Source organism: Embiotoca jacksoni, unplaced genomic scaffold (assembly GCF_022577435.1).
Source record: "Embiotoca jacksoni isolate LCO1_2020_lvr unplaced genomic scaffold, fEmbJac1.0.p SCAF_8, whole genome shotgun sequence".
Lineage (NCBI taxonomy): Eukaryota > Metazoa > Chordata > Actinopteri > Embiotocidae > Embiotoca > Embiotoca jacksoni.
In genome coordinates this window covers 19050717-19072822 of record NW_027185436.1, presented here as the reverse complement: position 1 = coordinate 19072822, position 22106 = coordinate 19050717, and the positions used below count along the sequence as shown (strand labels likewise).

At 39.9% G+C, this 22106-nt stretch overlaps 1 protein-coding gene across 2 annotated transcripts in view; it reads right to left on the bottom strand.

Moving 5' to 3' along the window:
* Positions 1–22106, bottom strand: part of LOC138191853 (transmembrane protein 132C) — a 125330-nt gene that overhangs the window by 40270 nt on the left and 62954 nt on the right. For both annotated transcript variants that reach the window (XM_069138905.1, XM_069138906.1), the window contains exon 3: positions 21341–21487. In XM_069138905.1, the coding sequence (XP_068995006.1) occupies positions 21341–21487 (147 nt within the window). The remainder of the gene's footprint in view (positions 1–21340; positions 21488–22106) is intronic.

Genomic DNA, 22106 nt, shown 5'->3' with positions numbered 1-22106 from the left:
CAATATTCTTCTGCATGCCCCTCTAAAAATGTGCAACAACAAACTAACTTCTATTGTTTAACTTCCCTAATTATACAGTCTAAGGAGGTCTTCGGCAGTGATTTAGTTCCATCTTATCTTGATAGGACCGTGTTGGAGAGCTATTGAATTTAGACTGCCATAAGGTTAAAGAAAGATAGAATTAAATGTCAAAATGAATAAACAGACACATGACAAAGTTATTGGAAGAATTTCCTTTTAAGGAGATTTCTCTAGAGAAAGAACGATAATTGAAAGAGCTTCTATTGTGCCATTATCAAACTCACTGTGTCATTGTGACACTCCTTGTTTAATCTCCTCCTGATGTGATAGGATCATTGTGTCCACTGCCTCATGGGGTTTAGAGAAAAGAGTTTGGAGGGATAGACAGGGTGCTTTTGTGAGATAAAGAAATTGACATTTTCATGTCCAATTTCTTCATTTTTCAACTTGTAGATCAAGGATTCGGAGACATCCTCTGATGTTATTGAGCATTAGAGCAACAGATTGATGCAGCCTCTGTCTGGCAAAACACTTGAAGCTCAGGCCAGACGCTTTTCTACAGATGTTTCATGTATACGATAGTGTAGGTGTTCCACAAAGGTTGGTAACGAATCTGAACAGAGCAACATGATAACGATGCCGATTCACTGCAACAGGAGACGTCAAGCGGAATGAAGATGCATAATGATGGCTGATGAGAGTGGAGATGCTGTCCAGACCAGTCTGAGGCAGCGGGATGTGTATGTCTGTATGTGTGTGGGTGGGTGGGTGGGGTAGGGGTGGTGGTGGTGGTGGTGGGGGTCATGCAGGGAACTCTAAACTACTTGTGGATGAAAAAAAAAAGTAATAATCAAATTTGAGGCTTCAGTGGTGCTTGAAAACAGCACCCTGAAACTCTGCTGTTCTCATGCTCTGTCACCTGGAACAGCAATAAACCAGTCAGCAGGATGAAGCCAGGACACACACACACACACACACACACACACACACACACACCACAAGTTTTATAAATCTAAGACAATACATCCAATAATAATAAACAGCATTCAGTCTTGACTCTTGTCGAACGTTGTACTATCAAATTTACATATGTTTGCATCTTCAAAAACTCTTGTGCAACATGTAAAAACTACATGGTCCAAATCAGCTTGAAAACTATTTAAAATATCAATTTGTAACAACAAGAAATCACAAATAATAATCAGCTCCTCGCTGTAAGAGACCAAAAGATCCAACATTTTCTTGACTCTCTTAACAATCTCTTGTTTGTCATCATTTTATTGACAATCATTTGTTCAGAAAACAGGGACAAATGGCTTCTTTGTGCCCGAGTGGATGTTCTCAGATATCTTGTTTTGTCCAATCAATATTTCAAAATCCATTCAAGATTTTCACTTCACAACACAAAAAACCCTCTCCTGTTTGAGTAGCTGAGAGTTTGGAATTTATACTCCACAGGGAACTTCAATGTTTCACTAATTTTCTATCAATAAACCAATACATATATCACTAATACTTTCACCTACTGGATAATTTGATCAAGAGATTTCTTCCTGACTTCTCAACTCCCTGAATGTCTGTATTCTCATGCTGCATTGCCATTAATGTATAAATTATTAGTCTGATTAGAACATCTGGTCAAAGTGTGGTGATGCATGTAAATGTATTTTTAAATCTTTCAAATAGGCTTCTGGTGTTATTCATTTTACAGCAACTGCCGATAGAATTACTGCCACCAGCTGAGGCTGAAACTGTTATTTAAACATACAAATCAAATCTTTAAAAGGTCCCATATTGTCCAAATTCAGACTTACATTTATTTTTGAATTGTACTGCAAAGCAGGTCTAGGTGCTAAATAAATACTATTAAAGTTTCAAAAATCTCAGTCCTTGAACAAATGCACACAACCTGTTTTTAGGCAACTGTGCCACTTGGACCAAGTTAGTGATGTCACAAAATCACGCTCATATCATATGTCTGTCCACTTTTAGCGTGGCCTATTATCCAACCTTTTATGTGCAAGAAAAAAGAGCAGTCATTCCATCGAGGAGTAAGCAAGTGGAAGAAAGCCTGGGCACGTGCCACTCAGAAAAGAGCCTGTTGATTGGACGAGAGGGTCACTGATATCAATGTGCCTTAAAGACAAAGACACAAAACAGCCTGTTGTTGGTAGAGCCTTTAGAAAGAAGTTTAGGAGAGATCATGACTGGAAAAAAAAACCCACTGGAAATGTGTGAAATATGTGACCTTTAAAATAGTCACGTTTCTTTGTGTATTAAGTCCCTGATTTTGTTTTTTAATTTAAACACATAAATATTTTAGACAACAATATTAGTACGTAAATAGGAAGACAGACACAAGTGTGTGATTTCTCCAAGCAGTAGACGAATTTCATTTCTCGGTCTGAGGGGTGCCCATTAATAGTGAATTATCCCGGGGCCACTTCCAATGAACATCCACCTCGGAGGCCTGAGCGTCTTTTTAGGCCTGATTTCTGATAAAAGACTCCAACGATCATAGCATGAATCACAATCCCTGTGCTGAGGAACCAGAGACAAATCACACTTTTGTGGCTTTGTGATTTGATACTTTGCAATCAAAAGCAAATTATTCAGAGCCTGAACGTTCTGTTGTCATGGATACATTTAAAAGCCAAAATGTCAATACAGATGACAATAAAAACTACACAGTGTGTTGAGAAAGAAGAAACACAGTATATGGACTTAAGTTTCCATGGATACTAATTATTTATGCAATATTTATTATTACGCTAATTTTACACCAGAGTTTGAGTGCAGAGGTGGAGCTACACTGAAGGACAATCAATTTCTGCAAGTTAGGAAAGGAAACATGGCAGATATGATATCTATCTTCCCTTTTCCAGTCAAATGTGGTATGTTTCTGAAAAGGAGCCGAGCCGAAGAGTTAGAAGTGGGGGCTGGGGAGTAGTGGAGATGGGAGTGTAGGAGGAAAAGCGCCCTTAGACACCTATACCCAGCAGACCTTTTCAATTCAGCCTTGTCCAGAATAGAAAAGAGAGATAGTGACAGCAGGAGAAAAAGGTGTAAACTCCCCCTGAAACACTGTCAAATAAAGAGAAGACAGAAATGAGAATAATAGTGATAAATGTCAGCGAGGTGTAGCTGCCTCTGTGGTGTTGGAGGTTCATGGTTATGCAGAGATGTAGTGTATGTAGTGGCCACAGGAGAGTTGGAGTCGGATGGAGGGAAAAGAAACCATACAAGAATACAGACGATCTGAGATAAAGCGAGTAGAAGAGAGTGGATTCATGTGATGATTTAAAAACATGTGCAATGCCATCCGATTGCACAATCAACAATAAAGATATCACTTCTTTTAGTGCATCTAATTTGAAATCTACACATGGCAGAAGAGATGTGAAAAGTACATACTTAAAAGTGAACCGACTGACACCGTTACAGTTAGTATACGTTTCAAAAATGAGGAATCAAATTCGTAGCATTGTAAAGTTTGTAAGATTTCAAGCATGCCTTGGTTGTAAATGTGTCGACTGAAGATTTCTCTGTAGATAAAACATCAAGTGGGGAAAGAACTCTGTCTTCAAAGCCCCCCCCCTTTTTTTTCCCTTTTACCTGACAGACACAATTCTTTCAGTCTGTGAGTGGTATTTCTGTGCTTTCCAGGATGTGAGCTATAAAAATCCATCTGACGGAAGCCACCAATGACCAACATTAACTTGTCAATATGACGTTCAAAATAGTGCCATATTTACATATGATAAAATTTGAATAGCGAGCTGCTTCTGAATGTTGAGCATTTTGAAGTATATGCATGTCAGGTATAAGCAGATCCATATGAATCCAAGATTCCTGTATTTCAGACCTGTCAAAGTGTTTCCTACATGACGGCTGCAGCAAACGGCTAGTGATACAATCAAGCGAACCGGAGCATCCCTCATGTTGCTATAATTTCCTCCAAGATACTAAACCAATAACTTTGATTTATGGTGCGTCAACTGACATTCATTTTATACCTCTCTAAACTGGTAGAAGAAAAATAGAGAAAATACTGAACTGGGCTGTTAAAAGAAGCTCTCTGTTTTAAAGGTTGTAATGGGGATGTGCAAGAAAAAAACATAGGTAGTAACATTCTTTTAAATTCACTACAATAAGCATAAATCCTTTAACACATCTCTGTTTTGGCACAAACTCTCCTTGAGTAAAATTCCCACTGTCAGGCCGTAAAATCATTTATTTTGCACAATTACTTTGACACGGATTCTAAAAAAAGTACAGGAAGCTTTCCTGAAAGGTAAAGTGGTCCCCTGAGGTAAATACAATGTTACACCTAACTTCTTTTGCACATCTTCCTCACTCATAAAACAAGTAAAAAAAAAAGAAAAAAATATATATACATATATATCCCCTCATTGCATTGCACACTGAAGATGGCATCAAAATAAATGCAGAAGAACTACAATAATTGTCTTGTTTTTATTAGGGCCCGAGCACCGAAGGTACGAAAGCCCTATTGTTATTTGTAAAAAATATTATTATTTTTATCCTGAAAGATTAAGTGCATTTTTGGAGGCTTTATCATATTCAAAAACTCATGAAAGTTGGTCCAAAAATATCTCCCGGTGAAAAATTCCTCCTACAGATTTTGTCAGACCGACTTGAAATTTAGTCTGTGCACTCTTAACATGTTTGGAATTAAAAGTTATCAAAATCAGTGTGTCCGTGGTGTGGCGGCCAAAAAGTGACCCAGAAGTCATGCTATAGCATGTTCAAAAATTGACCGGCATTTTCAAAATGAAAAATGACTTATGATTTTTTTTTTAGGTCATGACAAAGGGGGGGAGATTGAACCCCAAACCTTCTAGTTGAGAGGGAGCAGTGCTAACCACTACACCACCAATCTTCAGAGTTATAGCGCATTGTGAGAAAGCTTTGGCCAACTGCAACCTATAACGCCATCGTCCATAAATATTCATTCAAATGCGACCAAAATTGCCGCAGACATTCTTTGGATTGTTGATATACGTGTTTTCAAGGAGGTCTGCAGTGATATTAAATATCTTCATGTAATGTGTAGTGTATGCAAAACTTTTTCAATTTCTCCAAACGTTTCAACTTCACAAAAAGTTAAATCACCATCAACAGGCCAAGGTGGAATCTGAACCATTAATAGCAACCTTGGTGAAGTAGAATCTTTTACCTGTTGGGTTAACCAGACTGTCGGTGCCGACTCCGAGCTGGAAAAGACCTCATGAAGACACGGGTTCGAGCCCCGCCAAGGTAACACACATGGTTCATGGTTTACGGAGGGCGAGTCCCCTTAATAAGCCACACGGTCCACGGAGAGCAAATCCCTCTAAGGGTAAGGCCACGTGGTTCACGGAGGGTGAGACCTCCTAAAGCGAATCCCTCTAAGGGTAAGCCACATGGTTCACGGGGGGTGAGTCCCCCTAAGGCGAGTCCCTCTGGGGGTAAGCCACACAGGTTCGGGTTTGTACATGCAGTCATACTAATACCACAAATTAAAGGTCAACAACAATACAAAACTCAAACAAAAAAAAAGTCTAAAAGATACTTTTTTTTTCATTGTGCACTGGTTAGAGCAGTTGCCTCACAGTGAGAAGTAACTTGAGGCATGCATGTCAGTTCAGAAAAAGGTCATACTCCAAAAATATAGAGTATACAGTATACAGTATATAGTATATATACAGGACGTGACACAGGAAGTTGATGTTTAAGGTCAAACGATGCTCCAAACCTCACAAAACTTTGCACGTGTCAGGCACCAACTTTCATGAGTTTTTGAAGATGTTAAAGCTGCCAAAAAAAAGCAATTAAAAAAAAAAAAGAAGAAGAATAAGGAACAAGATCAAGAACAAAATTAAAACTGGAATATGCTGACCTTCGCGTGCTACACGTCGGGGAGCCGGCGGCCCCGACCCGCTGGATCCCCGATGTGCAGTGTGCGAGGGCCCGCATATCACTGCTTGCAGTTTTAATTCCATATACTCTTCTTGGCAAAACCGGGCAGCTACATTACCCACAATGCAGCAGTACTACCGACAGTTCTGACTGAGATTCTGGTGTGTTATTCCAGTGGTGACTAATGTAGCCTCAATATCCACATCCCCTCTTTTTTGTATTTTCAAACTTGTAGTCTTCAGCCTGAGCTGACCCAAGTGACATCAGTTTAGGCAGTTTATCAAATTCCATGACTCTCATAAAAAAGGATTTACAACTTTTTTATAAAGTAAAACACACTTCAATGTTTACAATTGGTGTTGCCCCCCTTTGAATTATTTCCTATTCTTCTAAATCTTTATTTTGTAATCATAAGCAGTGGTGGTAAAAAAAAAACTGGGTACATTTTGTCAAGTACAACTTTGAGGTGTTGAAGTTTTATTTCCATTTCCTGCATCTTTATACTGCTTCATGCTTAATGCTCAATAGGGAATCCTGATAGCCTCGGGATTAGGACATGGTTATTGAACATTGAACTTCACTGACCATGAACTGCAGTGTTGCTGGTTGACGTCTGGTCTGGGACCCTTGTTGCATGTCGTCTGTTCCTCTTATTCATTCCATCTTGGGCTGAACAGTAAAGGCATAAAATGCCTTAAAAATTAAAGTATTAAAAGTGATGCTTGTACTATTTTGTTCTTCTATATAGGGAGAAAATACTTGTGGAAATGTAATTTTCATTGATCTCATTCTCAAGGGGCACATGAAAAAGATTGGACTGTTATATTTCAAAGAACCTGCAGTGCCGAAATTAAAATCCACTTTTAATAAGCATCCGATTCCCTTTAATTTAATCATTTATTCTTTCTAACATCGACACAGACAAGAAGGGCTGAGTACTATTAATTATACGATTATAATGAAGCATGGATACAAACTGAGGGCTTCTGGCTTGTGTGAATCAAACCCAATAAGGGGATAAAATTTCCGATTATCTAAACAGTGTTCTGCAGCATTCATCAGCTAAAATATTCAACTCCTACACACACTCACTGACAAGCTTCCTTCCCCTCCTCAGCTGGACTCGCTCCCTCTCGAAGTCACGCTAACTGTCAGACACATGATTCAATGTACATGGAAAAATTGAGAATTCTGTCTGTCCAAATACATAACTACCATATGTGGACTTGAAGTGGACACTTCAAGTGTTTGCCATTGCTTTGTTCAATCACTTAAATCATTGTTTGATGAAAGCATGTTTAGTTAGCAGGTTGATCAGCTTCTACTCAGACTTTAAGACACTATTTTATACAAACATTTTAACAGTGCATCAGTATGCAGTGGAAAAAAAATAGACACCACATTTCCAGGCTAGTTCAAAGTCAGTTTGTTTCAGGGGGAAACAAAGAGGGAAAAACAGTGGATGTAAAAGATAGAGAAGTGTCAGGAGGGGAATATTCCTTCATAGCATTTGTTTCTTATATTGCTCCAGATTGCCTTGAGGAAAGCAGGCCACAGTCAGTGTGAGCCTAGCTCAAACAGTGGCAAATAAATTCCCAGACAACAAAATCTCATCTCAGAGTTAATGAAATGCACCATTCCACCGATGTCTAATCAAAACTAAATGCTTTTCTGCAGAGCAGCGTCATTAGAGTCCATCAGCTGAAGTAGGCTCCATAGTGTAATGGATCCCTAATGATGGTTGTTATCATCACCGGTGACCTCAGACCTTTTTGCATCTGACATCAGTTTTCAGTTAGTTGCACTCTATATCTGTCTCATTCATAGAAAATCTATCTAAATAGCAAATTGCAATATAATAAATTGCTACTTGTCCTGATAGTTGCACTCAATTTTCCCCACATCAAAGCACTCAACTCAAAGCTGGATAACAGACATTACCTACTGGGAACAACCAGCAAAGCTGCAGATAACTCATCCCCGTACACACTAGGGGGCAGCAGACACTGAGCCCTGGGGCACTGATGGAAATGTTTGTGCAGATAAATGCATTCCCCTCCTACAGTCTCCCCCTGGTTGATCTGTGGGCGACATCATGTGACCACCAGGGCCTGCACTTGCACCTGCAGGTGCTTTGACACTGGCAGTGCCTGTCCTGCTCAGAAAACTCCTTAAAGGCCCGCAAAACCTCCTTTCAGCTCTGACACTGTTGGCATGGCAACAGAACCTTCAGAACACACAAGAGTCATTGACCAGTGAGGCCCAGACTATCAGATCAATGGTACTCTATTGCCACCTAGGCTTCACCCCTCCTCCCAGGCTTGTAGGATGTGCAAGGTTAAGCTTCAGCTCATAAGGCACAAAAAAGGGTGTCACGGAAAGGATCAGCTCAATAGTACAGCATGCGTTTTGCAAACAGGTCAGTGTTAAACAAGGACAGCAGAGCCAGATGTCGAATTTTCTGTAACAGCAGAGCGAGATCAGTGCCGGCATCTTATGGAAAAATACTGTAAAGAGCTAAATAGGAGGCATTTAACCTCAACAAACTCCAGCAGAGCCCTTTTAGCCTCATCCAAAACTGACTAGTCAACAAACATAAAACATGCAGTCATGTTAACTCATGCATGTACACTAAATAGACACCTGTACATTTATGGGAAATATTAACAGGGATACACTTCAATATACAAGTTACAGTCCCGCTGTTTTAGAACCATGAACATCAAATGTGTAAACAGAACGGCTTTGTTTGCGATAATTACAGAGTTAGTGAGGAAATGATGCAGAAGCTGTGTGGGTATGATTGCCTTGTACTTTAGTCTTAATGCAGTGTCTCGCGGCCCAGAGAGGTGAGAGGTTGTGATGCAACGCATCTCCTACCCTCTTAAAAGTCGATAGGACATCCATTTTAATTCAGAGACTTTCACAAATGTACCCGACACCCACAGAGTAGCAATACTTTTCACATTTAAGATAATTTTTTCTTTGGCGTCCATTCCCTTTCATGCACACCTGGCATTTAGATTGGCTTCAAAATGGGAGTTTAAAATCAATTCTATGTCCAAGAATTCGTACATTTCACTTCAAATGAATAGCTGATTATGCAAACGATTGATTCTATGTTGTGCTAGTCACAAAAGGTCAATTTGGGTGCACTTTGAACGATATAACAGGGATTTGACAGCTCATTTACGGCAGAAACACACAATTACTTATCGGATTAATATTGAATTGAAAGCTGACATTGTAACTTAACAGACACAATAATAACTCAGGAGGATAAGTTTCAGTCCGTAGATGGAAAGAAATATATTCAATCTTGTTCAGAAATCTGGAAGCTTTCCTTCTCTGTTTGTGCCTTTGAAATCCCAGTACACGCAAGCATTAGTGTTGCATTGAGCAATTAACAGAGATTAGTTAATATCATGGATTTATAAAAGCTGCTATCATGGGCTCCAGGAACTGAATCCATGGACCTTAAATGGCATTTTTTCACAAAACATGAGAAGCATTTTACTTCCCCAAAGCGCTATATCAGCACCTCCTCCCAGTATACCACCAGTTCCAGTCACGAACGCATTTAGATATGAAGCAGAGTTTAGCCCCCCCTTATGCACCACTTCATGTGCACAGTGCTAAATTACTACCAGAGCAATTTTCCACGCACGCACACACACACACACACACACACACAGCCTATATTTTCCTCTCTATACACATCTACAGTCCAAATTCAGACAGACTATCCAATAAATCCAACCGTATATATTTGATCATGTTTATGAAAAAATAACACGGCTGCACATAGTACACATATCAGCAGCCTTACAGCAGCAGAATTTCTCATTGATCAGCAGTTAGGGAGGATGACGTGAATGGCTGTCTTGGCAAATGAGAAATTATAAAGCATTTTGGTAACTGAAAAACTGCCTCTACACACCCAGGGGTCTGTGTGCAGAAATGAGACATTGATCCATAATTGGAAGCACTCAGTCATGAAATCTAAAGACTAATTAAAGAAAGAGAGCTTTAATGGCAACCATTTACATATTCAGCACAGTGATTCAATGCTGCTCGCTGACTTACAGCCTGTGAGAGATGGAGGGTTGATCTAGAGGCCGTGAAAAGTTGAGCCGGATCACACAATGATGGACTAATGACAAGTGTCTGAAACGGCTCACTGACTAAGAAGCCTTTTTGTCACCAACAGACACATCAATTAAAAACATGCAGATATGTATCAAGGTCTTCTGATAACGATAAATCCTGAATCTGGTCTCGATACAAATGGCAGTGAAAGGAGTGAAGTCATCGCTTAACTGAGGAGCTTTTGTGGGTGTCTTTTCAGCGTGACCTCCATGAGCCAAGGACAGCGTCAGATGCTTTACTCTCACCTGAGGTTCAAACTTGAGTCACTCAGACAGCACACATGAATCTGTGTGTGTGTGTGTGTGTGTGTGTAAGCAAGTGTCTACACTTATGTTCTGTCGAAACATGAGTATGCAATCTTTGCTGAGTGTTTACGCATGCAGGTTGAAGGTGGAAAAGGTGACGCGTACAAAGTGTGGCATCTCATCTGGAGGCATGAACGCGTTCTCTGGTCTTGCCGTGTTGAGACTCTAGCTTTCGATAGCCGAGTGGCCCACTGGTGTGTACACACTGCCTGATTACATGTCAGGGCTGGTACGTCCTGCTAAGCAGCCACCGGGATGCAGGAGAGAAGTGCCTACAGTGGCATCTTAATTTTCCCTGCATGTTATCAGCTGGGCCGAGTTGTTCTTCCGACCTGTTATGTTGGGAATGATAACAGAGGACAGCAAAAGATTGCTTGTCAGTGTTAGCATGCACAGGCGCTGTAGTGCAGATGAGAGGATGTGACTCCCACCTTCTCTGTTTGTCTTCTGGTTGATTGAATCTCCTCCTGACTGAAAGCAGAGCTGCCCATTTGTGTTCCTTGTGTTAAGTTCTTGAACATCCCCTTTCTTTTCTGCACAAGGAGCCCCCTCCTTGTATTTGTTTTCTACAAACACTATTTCTATACCTTTCTCAACAGCGTCTTTTAACAGGCTCATTTAAATATTTCTCCTGTGCAGGTTAGAGGATTCAGACAGTATTGGTTCCAGGCCAGGCCTTTCTTTGAGTGGGATAGGTTTCAGTATAAAAGCCAATCATCTTAAAGCCAAGCTAAACTGAGGTTAATTGAAGCCAACTGCGGCCTAAGATTTCTTTTGCCGATTAATTTAGATAAATCTGTGAGGAAGGAGTTTTGAAGTAAAATTTGAATGGCAATATTAAAGACAAGTGGAGCCGATTCTCACCCCTCAACCATTGTTCTTCAGAGACAGAGTGCTGAATGAAATAAACTTCATTGCAATGGAATCCAAACTGAGTACTTATTCAATAGACTCTACAAAGATGCAATTAGCAGAGAAACAACTATCATGTTTGTTGGAGGTCTATAGACAATTGCATGTTTACATCTCAACACACTTTGCCTCCCCGGCTGAGTGCTACCTGAAGCGAGCACAGCAACAACAGCAACAATTTGGATCTAACCAGAGGTATAATTTCCTCAAAACTGGGTCTGTGTGCCCAGAATGTAAGGAAATTCCTGCAGAGGATTCAGTAATACATTCATTTATGGGGAAATAAATCCAAGTGTTGCTTATTTGTGCCCTTTGTTCCACACTGAAGCATTTCAAAACAAAAACAAAAGACTGATCCCTCACAGGGGGATGTTGGAAATGCGGAGGAGTCGATGACATGTGTCATTACCTCGGACGGAGACTACAGACTTAGCTAAACCGCTGTAGACTGATGGCTTTTAGAAGATTCTTTTTGAACTTGTTAAATGTATTACCTTTACAGTACAGTCCCAAATTATACAGTAAATATTTTTCATATCGTTATTTACTTCAATACTTACAATAAAAAGGGGTGAACAGACGCCAACTTGGTATAAGAGTCCACATACCATGGACCTGCACTGTAATAAAGGAGCCTTCTTTCACATTTTGAATTATTTTTCCTGATTGTACTGTACTGTCACCAAAAAGGTAATGCACAGTAGTCCAGATGGAAATACTCACATCAGGTGATAAAAATCAAGAGAAAATTGACATGAGATTTACTGAATGCTTTCCTGCTCGATTCTTTATGTTTTATTTAGTCCACTAGATTCCAGTAAAATTAGCATTTGCTTTCTGCTGCTTTCTTGTTTATGGTATGATTACATGACAGAGCAAACTCTTTGTTTCTGTTATGACAGGCCTAGGTACCAGGCATTGGTACTTTTATGGCATCAGCCGAATTACTGTGGTACTCTCGACAAATGTATCGTCGCTGGGTACCAAATTTCAATACTGAGGCTTTTAGCATATGTAGCATCTAATTCAGTAGCCCGACCACATTATAAAATCACTCTGCTTCAACTTAGGCCTCACTGAGGCATCCTAACTTAGATCAATTTTACATTAGTACAATTTATTTCACACTCTTAAGAGCCCGTATTCGGCCACATGTCTGTCTGAGTTGCGCGCACTGCAGTAGTCGAAGGCTTCTCTGTGCATAGCTGACTGTCTGGTGTCTACAGATAGCATGTTAGCCCTTTTGGGAAAATTGGTGAATTACAGTGTCTCGCGATAGCAATAATAGATAACCTGCATGTGAATCCTGAAGGGGAATGCTCATTTTAGGGATAGAAAACCACATGGGTTACACTCTCCCCCTCTAAACTGCATGAAAACTAAAGGTTTGTACTGTAATGTGTAAAGCAGTTTTCTTTTTTTTTGTAAGGTATCGGTGCCACTTTCAAAACTTTTGAATGCTAAACCGTGATTGCAGAATTATAATTGTCAAATGTACCCCACTGTTCTCCTGTATGTTATCATTATTTTGAAAATCTTACATATAATTTAATACAGATGGTAAGAAACTGACACCAATTTTAAAAAAAGAAAGGTAACTTGATCAAAAATGTAATGAAATCAAAAACTGCTGTACAAAAAAAACAACAAAAAAAAACTATAGATATAGACATTACATAAAAGGAGTTTGCATGTCATAGTAAAACAATACTCCTAACAGTTATTATCCGTTATTATCCAACTACAAAAAAAAAAAAATCCTTCTGGTGATACAAACCTCCAAACACTGATGGCCACAGTCTAATCCTCTGAAGGATTAACCTCTAAGAGCAGGATATTCACTCATAAACCTTTATAATTCTGAAACACATGAACTCTCCGGGACACATGCAAACCACAATCTGTCTCTCCTCTGAGCATACACGATCTACCACATGGTGCTGGCCACAAACTGAATTCTGACAGACAGCATGCATGCTGTGGCGTGAGATGAGTGAACGAGCTACCATGGAACCTAAAATCTCCCTGTTTTGGGTCACTGAAAAGCTTTTCAGGATACAGTGTGAAGCCGGTGCTCTGTATTGTATGAATACAGGTTACCCAAGTAACTTTATGCCCATTTGGTGTAGATGTATACAGAATAGATCAGATGTTCCCCATTGAGTGTTATTACTGTCTGATTGGTGAACTGGGAAAAAGTGCAATGAGGCACATTGGAGCATAATTTCCTCACATTGTCCCTGGAAATGGACCAGCGGAGCAGCCTGAACAGTCAAATGTAATCTGGACTGACTACTGTAATCAACTGGCTTTCCTGGGAAGACATAGAATATGTTACAGTTCTACTCCAGTCCTGATAAAGGAAACCAAGTCATATATGTTCTATTAAAAGTAATTTTAATGTTCCTTTCTCATCAGCCTCACATTATAGCACCTTCCAACAGTCCCAGTGTTCACACTTGGTAAGAAAAAAAAAAAAAAGAGCGTCAGTAGAAACCTATGACACATCTGGGCTGTCACAAACACGTATTGTTTACATCTCATTTCTATTGCTGCGAAAGGATAAAAAAAAAAAAAAAAAAAGCAGAGCAGTGTGGACAGCTGCGTGTTAGTAAATACGGCCAATGAGGCTCCAATGACTGTTTTTATGGTAAATGGAGGCCACAGGGAATCAGGCTGATTCATTATTAAGGGTGTTAGCGTTAAGACTATCAAGTTAACATTCCTGTTTGCCCCAAATGTAATTGGGCCATTTCATTTCGGACTTGATTGATGCAGCATTATACAGCATTAAAGCCTACAGCGTGAGGCTCGTTCTCAGGACTGCTGAACCTTAAAAAAACTTGATTCATGCAAAAATCAAGAAGGTTCAGCACCCAATCTCCAGTCACATCAAGTTTAAAAACACTGACATAGCCCTGACCTTTTCATAATGACTGTTATATAATGTTGTTCATTTTTCCTTGTCTCGTCCCATCACTCTTAACGTAACTAGACTTCTGCATATCTCTGCAGTAAGGTGCATACAGGCTCACATTTATCAGAGATATCAGAGACAGAATGACACCATCAAGCATAGTAAATCTTTTTTCCTGGAGCTTAGAGGACTATAAAATCTATCCCGAGTCCTTTGTTTCATTTCAGTTTTGCTGTACATGTCACAAACTATAAATAATTTTGTTCTTAAAGGTTTTCAAGACTTTGAAATTGAGATAAATTGTGAGGTCGCTGCCAAATCTCGCCCGTTATTACACAGCTGTGTGATTTCTTTCCCTTTAGGATCCTAACCATCCACACTGATGAGATTTACAAGCCTGCTTTGTAGTGGAGAAGTCATGTACCTTCATAGTGAAATGAATGCAAACTGAATTGAATTACATTAATCCCAGGTCTATGCAAATTTGATTCAGACAATGTAAAACAGGCTGCGATGGGGCTGTTTGAAGTCCAGAAAATAAAAAAAATAAAAAAGCTATATGTCCTCCCTGCCCACCTGCTCCCACTTGGACCAGCTCTCTTGTGCAGTGGCTGTGTTGAGTGGACTGGCTGCTGTCCTTTGGCTAGGTGTGGTGTGGGGGGATTAATGAAGTGGTGGCTCATAAGGGAGATCCATCTCCACCCAGACAGTCTTAATGAACTACCAAGACCCAGACATAGCACTTTTACTGAGGCTTCCACTTATGGCTTATGACATGCTGAGGAAGCAGGACTGCTTTTGTTTTGAATGATTCTTCCTTTAATGGTGACAAAGTGAACCTTTCAATCTACCAGAGTGCATTTTAGCCAATATTATGGGTACCCCACATAGCACTTTTGTCCCTTTCAATAGGGACTCAGTTGAATATCTTTGGCCGAGTAACGCAGCATCACTGAAAATCTCAACTTGTCAAAGAAAGGCTGCCATGTTCCCTACAAAATATGACAAGAGATTAGAAAATAATCCACATATACACTGTGTGCACAATTATTAGGCAAATTGTATTTTTCAGGATTAATTTTATTATTGAACAACTAGAGTGCTCTCGGTCAATCCAAAATGTTACTAAACCTCAAACCTGAATATTTAAGAAAGTAAAAGTGAGGTTTTGGCTTTCTTAGGAGAATATCTGTGTGCACAATTATTGGGCAACTATTAGTCTGCACAATTATTATGCAACTAAATGAAAAATGAAAATTTTCCCATCTCACTTGTATATTTTCATCTGTTAAAGCGAGAATAATAAACAAACACCTCAACATTTACAAATAAACAACAACAACAACAAAAATCTGTGACCAATATAGCCACCTTTCTTTCAATAACAGATTCTGTCAGTTTCTTGATCTGTTGACGATCAACTTTTTGTGCAGCAGCAACCACAGCCTCCCAGACACTGTTCAGAGAGGTGGATTGTTTTACTTCACTGTAAATCTCCCGTTTAAGAAGGGCCCACAAGTTCTCAACAGGGTTTAGGTCAGGTGAGGAAGGGGGCCATGTCATTATTCTTTCATCTTTAAGGCCTTTACTGGCTAGCCATGCAGTGGAGTACTTCGATGCATGCGATGGAGCATTGTCCTGCATAAAAATCATGGTCTTCTTGAAAGAAGCAGACTTTTTCCTGGACCACTGCTTGAAGAAAGTGTCTTCTAAAAACTAGCAGTAGGTTTGGGAGTTGATTTTGAGTCCATCTTCAACCCGAAAAGGTCCAACTAGCTCATCTTTAATAATACCAGCCCATACCAGTACCCCACCTCCACCTGGCTGGCGTCTGAGTCGAAGTGGAGTTCTGTTACTGATCCAGCCATGGGCCCGTCCGGCCACGGGCCCATCCATCTGGTCAGTCAACAGTCACTCTCATCTCATCAGTCCATAAAACCTTTGAAAAATCTGTCTTCAGATATTTCTTGGCCCAGTCTTGACGTTTCAACTTATGCGTCTTGTTCAGTGGTGGTCGGGTTTCAGCCTTCCTTACCTCGGCCATGTCTCTGAGCACTGAACACCTGGTTGCAGTTCTGGAATATGACAGCACTGGAGGATAATGGGTTCCTGGTAGCTTCACGTTTGATTCTTCTCAAATCTTTGGCAGTTAATTTGCATCTTTTTTTCTCAACACGTGTCTTGCGACCCTGTTGACTATTTGCAACAAAACGTTTGATGGTTCTGTGATCACACCCCAATATCTTAGCAATTTCAAGAGTGCTGCATCCCTCAGAGACTTTTTAAAATGTTTGACTTTTCAGAGTCAGTTAAATCTCTTTTTTGGCCCATTTTGCCTGAGGAAAAGAAGCTGTCTAATAATTATGCACACCTTGATACAGGGTGTTGATCTCCTTAGGCCACACCCTCCCTCATTACACAAATACACATCACCTGACATGCTTAAATGCAATATGCATTCAAGTTTATACAGCTTGGAGGTGGAAAATATGCATAAAAATTATGATATGGTCAAAATACTCACTTGCCTAATAATTGTGCACACAGTATGAGGCCAAAAATGCATACTTGCCAGACAGCCAAGACTGTCATCTCTCATTATACAGGCTGATAAAAAAAACAAAACAGGAAGTTGTGTTTACAGTATATAAAATGAAAATCATACTATTTGCAGGGCATCAATTATTCATAAAGTATACACAGGATAACACACAACAACATTTGTAAAAATATGTAATAGGAACCAAGCCCCATTCCCCTTAGTAACCTAGACGGCACATATCAAGTTTGCGATAACAGAAGTAACACGTTTGCTACAAAACCTTTGGATCCTTCATTTCACAAGGAGAAAAAAAAAAGAGGTATTTTATTTCAGGCCAACCTCTGTGGATTTTGTTATCTGAACTTTTGAATGTTACTGGGAATTTGATCCATTCCTCACACTTTTTGTCTTCTGTTGGATTTCAAATGGTAAGAAAAAAACTAAAAACACTGACCTCTAAACTCTTTAGCTTTAAGGTAATGTATGCGACCCGGCTTTTTATTAAAACGTCTCGTGACAAAATCCTGAATAGCTGTTAGCTCATTATTGCGTGTTTAATAGATTTCTCTCCTCGAATTGGAAAGACCTGACATCAGCTGTTCGGTGGCCTTTCCTCCTGGGTGAATTCAGCTCTGTTATTTCCAGTCAAAGTCCCAACCTGTCTTCACACTGTAACACCCCTTGATGAAAACCTGTCACCTCAATATTGCTTTTATTAGGCAAGATGCTGCAAGGTCAATGAGAATGTGCAGGTTTGCATTACCATGAGAAAATCCTTATATCAGCAGGGCTCAGGGAAAGATAAAAAACAATTTTGTGATGAATATTTTCAAAATTCATATTGTACAATGAACAAAATTTACATTTTGTTTATCTGTAAAGCAGATGATGAACAATTTGAAGGCTGAGTATAAGCAGCTATTTTATATGTTCTCCAAATGTGCAGTCACTGCGAGGTGGGTGTGGTTGGAGCATCAGCTGTGAATGAGCAGAAAGGAGTGGCTCAGCTGGCCAGGGTGAGCACTTTAAAGTGAGAGACTGAACCAGCACATTGAGTACACCTGACCCATCAGTAATGCTGTGCTCTCATGTGCGCAGTGGGGCTGGGCTGCCATCATGGCACACGTACACACAATTTGCAGTCCCACAGACATCATTCAAAGGCACTTAAGTCCAGTCCATAATCCAAGGTCCAGTGACAGTGCCATTGATCCATTTGCACCATGGCTGACAATCTGCTCTTGATCTCCAGTTTCCAGGCCGTGTGTGTGTGTGTGTGTGTGTGTGTGTGTGTGTGTGTGTGTGTGTTATTGACGTATATGTTTAATAAGCTAATTATAAGACCACCTGCAGAGGTTGTTGAGCCATTTTTATCCTTCCATCTATAGACACTCTTTTTTTTTTCCTCTACATGTGCACCAATGCCATCACAAATTTCATAATAAAATGTATGAACTAAATGGTAAACTTAAGAATATTGAATTAAAGTCTAAATATATGGATTCTACAATTATAATTAAAAAACAATCAAAAATCGAGGTGTTCACTGGACAAATACATTTGACTTTTAGGCAGAGGGGGTTGTCAGAATGGAGAAAATGTCTGACTGCTTGTGTCAAACTTTTAAGTGGATAAATGGATAATCATGTAAGAAAATGAAAATTATGCTCGTTTGTTTGACCTGTAGCATTCACACACCTCATCATCCTCCTCTTCTGGAGGAAAGAGTGGAGAGAAGAAAGCAGAGTGGATGACAGCTCAACAGATGAGATGGCTATGTCTAATCCCCTTCTAAAAGAGCTTCATTGAAATGACTGGGAAGGGGGAGGACAAGACGAAAGAAAAATTGGAGCATTGTGTATTGTATAGCCATCATGGAATGTCTTTGGTCTTCTGTGTGAAGTGACTTTGACAGCTGTGGAGATTAAGGAGCAGTCCAACGTACATGGCCCAAACAGCAGGAATTAGACTAGATATGCTCACTCTTGTCTCTGGCTCCTTCACTTAGTAAATCAATAAAACACAATTTTATACAGTAATGGAGCACGTGTGTGTGTATGTGTGTGTGTGTGGGGGGGGGGGGGGGGGGGGGGGGGAAGGAAAGGGGAGGTCATGAGACAGAGAAGAAAAAATAATACCTGCATAGAGGGGGAGAAATGGCTCCTGAGGGAAGGAGGGGCCACCGGCCAAGTGTTGCTGCTCACTGCTGCAAGTTCCTCTTTATGATATTTAAGATGCTGCAGCTGTGCTCAGAGCGATGCACAAGCGGACATTATTGGATCCATGGGGATTTTATTGTTTAAGGCCAAGAATTTAGCTTGGACAAAGTTGGCAGGCTCCCCGAAATATTCAGGTTGTCATGCAGTGTTATGGGATTATAAACTAAAATGTAATTCCAGGAAAAATACCTTTAAACATGCATGGTTATCGTATTTCCATGAGAATTCAGTAAAGTGCTGACAGCAACTGCGAAAAAGATTCCAAATACATTTCATATATTCAGGTTTCTTGCTAAAATTATATAAAAACTATGCACTTCAAATCTTACAAAGTTCAACAACAAATCTCACAACAGAACTCATTTTCTGCTCGCAGGTGTCACTCTTCATGTGTGTCATGATAACAAACAAAGCGAAGCTACAGATACTCTGAACATTAGTTTTGTGCGAATAAAAGGAGCGTAGATGAGACAGATACAAGTGTGATGATTTTCAGCACCATATTTCGCACTCCTGTACATATTTGCAGGCAACAAAAAACCTCTCTATTTTTAAGACTGAGTTGTCAAAACGTATTACACGAGCGAGGGGAAGGTCTGAAGAGTATTGTCGGTGCAGAGGCCACTTTAAGATCTCGGGGGCAGCTCGCGTTTGAAACTGGCTTCTAATAAAGTCAAACAAAGTTGTAAAGTATGTTCTGACATCAAAAAATATTAAACATGAGTATAATGACACCAGATCTAAGTGCAACCATGTACAACTGGCACGGCACGACTCAGCTGCTGCTCTAAATGTAGCACTGCGGTTTTGCACAAGAAATTACTGAAAAAGACTGAACTATTAAAGAAAATCTTTATTGGCTGCTTTTGATTTTATAGCCACAGCCATTCAAAGCCACAAACAGCTGTCTTTGTTTTATGTGCTGTACCACTGTAGTTAGACTATAATCATCCCTTGTAATGATCCACTAATAGAAGCATGTCTTAAAGAAAATGAAAGAAATCACTAGCCCGAAAGATTCAAATTGTATGTGTTTCATAGGCTGCTTTACACTTAAATAACCCCTGCACAACTTTGATTATAAAGTTGCAGTTGCAATGTCAAGTGTCTTATTTTTTTAAGGGAGTAGTTTTGCTAAGTGGAACGAAAGCTATAAGTAAGCTGTACGCAGCCTCAAATCTTCCTCTAAGCCATAAAATTACACCTGTCACTAGAAAGTTTATTTAATATTTATTAAAACTCCTTCCTGATCCGAGAAGGAAAAACCATTAAAACACACAAAGGCCTTCAATCAGTACTTAATTAACGCGGCAACCTTTTTCCTCATGCTGGCAATCACTTCCCTATCTGCCAGATTAGTTTAAGGACGTGAATACAGATAGGAAATGACCAAAACAACTTTGAGGCTTGGCAGTGGGAAAAAATAACTACACAAATAAGAGGCCAGACCAACGGATGGGAAAGATGGCAAGAGAGCAAGAGAAATATTGAGAAAAGAGGGGATATGGCTATAGTCGATGAACTTTTCTCTCCCCACATTGGTCTCAACAGACATGGCCTTTACGTCAAGTCAAGTGTGTCATTTAAGCAGAGGGAACATCACTTAGATAACCATTCACACAGTACATTTCAGTGCGTGTGCCTTGCAAAATGGGAGCGACAGCGAAAGCACTTTCTAGAAAGATGGTAAAAATCTTTAAGTGAGACTGGTCCCCGAAGTCATCTGAAGCCGTCGGACTGATGATACGATCTCAAAGAGTAGGGCGAGCTATTAGTCAAAAATGTTGGATTCACAACGCCTTGTCTCAAATACCAGTTCCTGAATTATATTTTTATTCTACTCATTTTATAAAATTTATTTTAAGAAAAAGAAGATTACACATTACAGTACAAATCTTTAGTTTTCATTCATTTTAGAGGGTAGCCCAGGTTGTTTTCTACAGCTACGACTAACACGTAAACGCCTCGCATGCTGTCAGCAGACGCTAGCGAGACGGCTACACACACAGAAGCCTCCTGTCACTGCACTCTGACAGGTGTGTGGCCAAAGTTTTTTTTAAATAGTAAAATAAGGTGTTCTAATGTCAGATTTAGTTAAGTTGGAGCTAATTCTATCTACATGGGCGGGCCACCAAAGTAGAGGCAATGTATGGTAAATGCTGGTCTCATTGGAACTGGTCTCATTGGAGTGGGATTTTACCTGAAAAATCATACCTTGACTTGTCATTTCGGGTCACGCGGATGTTAACAACAACAAAAAACAGTTCTTGACTTACTAAAGAAAGTCCACTAATGGGCCAGTCTCCCAAAAATGTGATGTACTCCTTTGAAGTGAAATAATTTATGTGCTGACCTTTGCTGATCGTAGCCGGACTCCTTCCTGCTGCAGTGGAGAGTCACCACTCGGTGGCCTTCACTCCTCGCTTCCTGGCTAACCATCCACTGAGTGGGGTTGCTGGGACGAGCCCCGAGAAACATAATTCCTTCTTTCAACTTCACTCTGTGGAGAAAAAAAAAGAGACATGCTTATGAATACATCATTTCTGTTGCCAAGAAGATCCTCATTTAAACGACTCATTGGATGGATGCAGCTGATCCTTCTGTCACATCTGCATTAAAAAAAAAAAAGACTGATTTTTTTTTTTTTTTTTTGGTCATTCTGTGAAGCAACACAATTTCCAGATGGTTCACTGCACTGTGTTGCCTTCAAAGGATGTCCCAGCTGTTGTCTTGGTTTTTGATCAGACTATTTTTGTTTCCCCAGAGGACAACTGGTTATAAAAATGCATGTTATCCTGTGTTATTTTATTGCGCAGCTTGTGCACTAAAAACAATGTTGCTGTACACATTTACTAAATTCTCATTAGGTTTCATGCAAAATGACACAAAAATGAACAAAGCAAAAACTGTCACACTTTTGGGAACTGCCATCTGTGGTAAAGTTGCTGTTTGCCATAAAATACAGGCAAAAGTGTGATGTGACCATCCTATTATCCGTCAGTAATAGATTCACTCTGTAGCCTGAAAATTACATTATGAAAAGGTTTCTTTGACTGCAGTGAAATTACAGCATCAATGTCCCCGGCTCAGTGGAGTACAAAGAAGGGGGAAAAAAATAC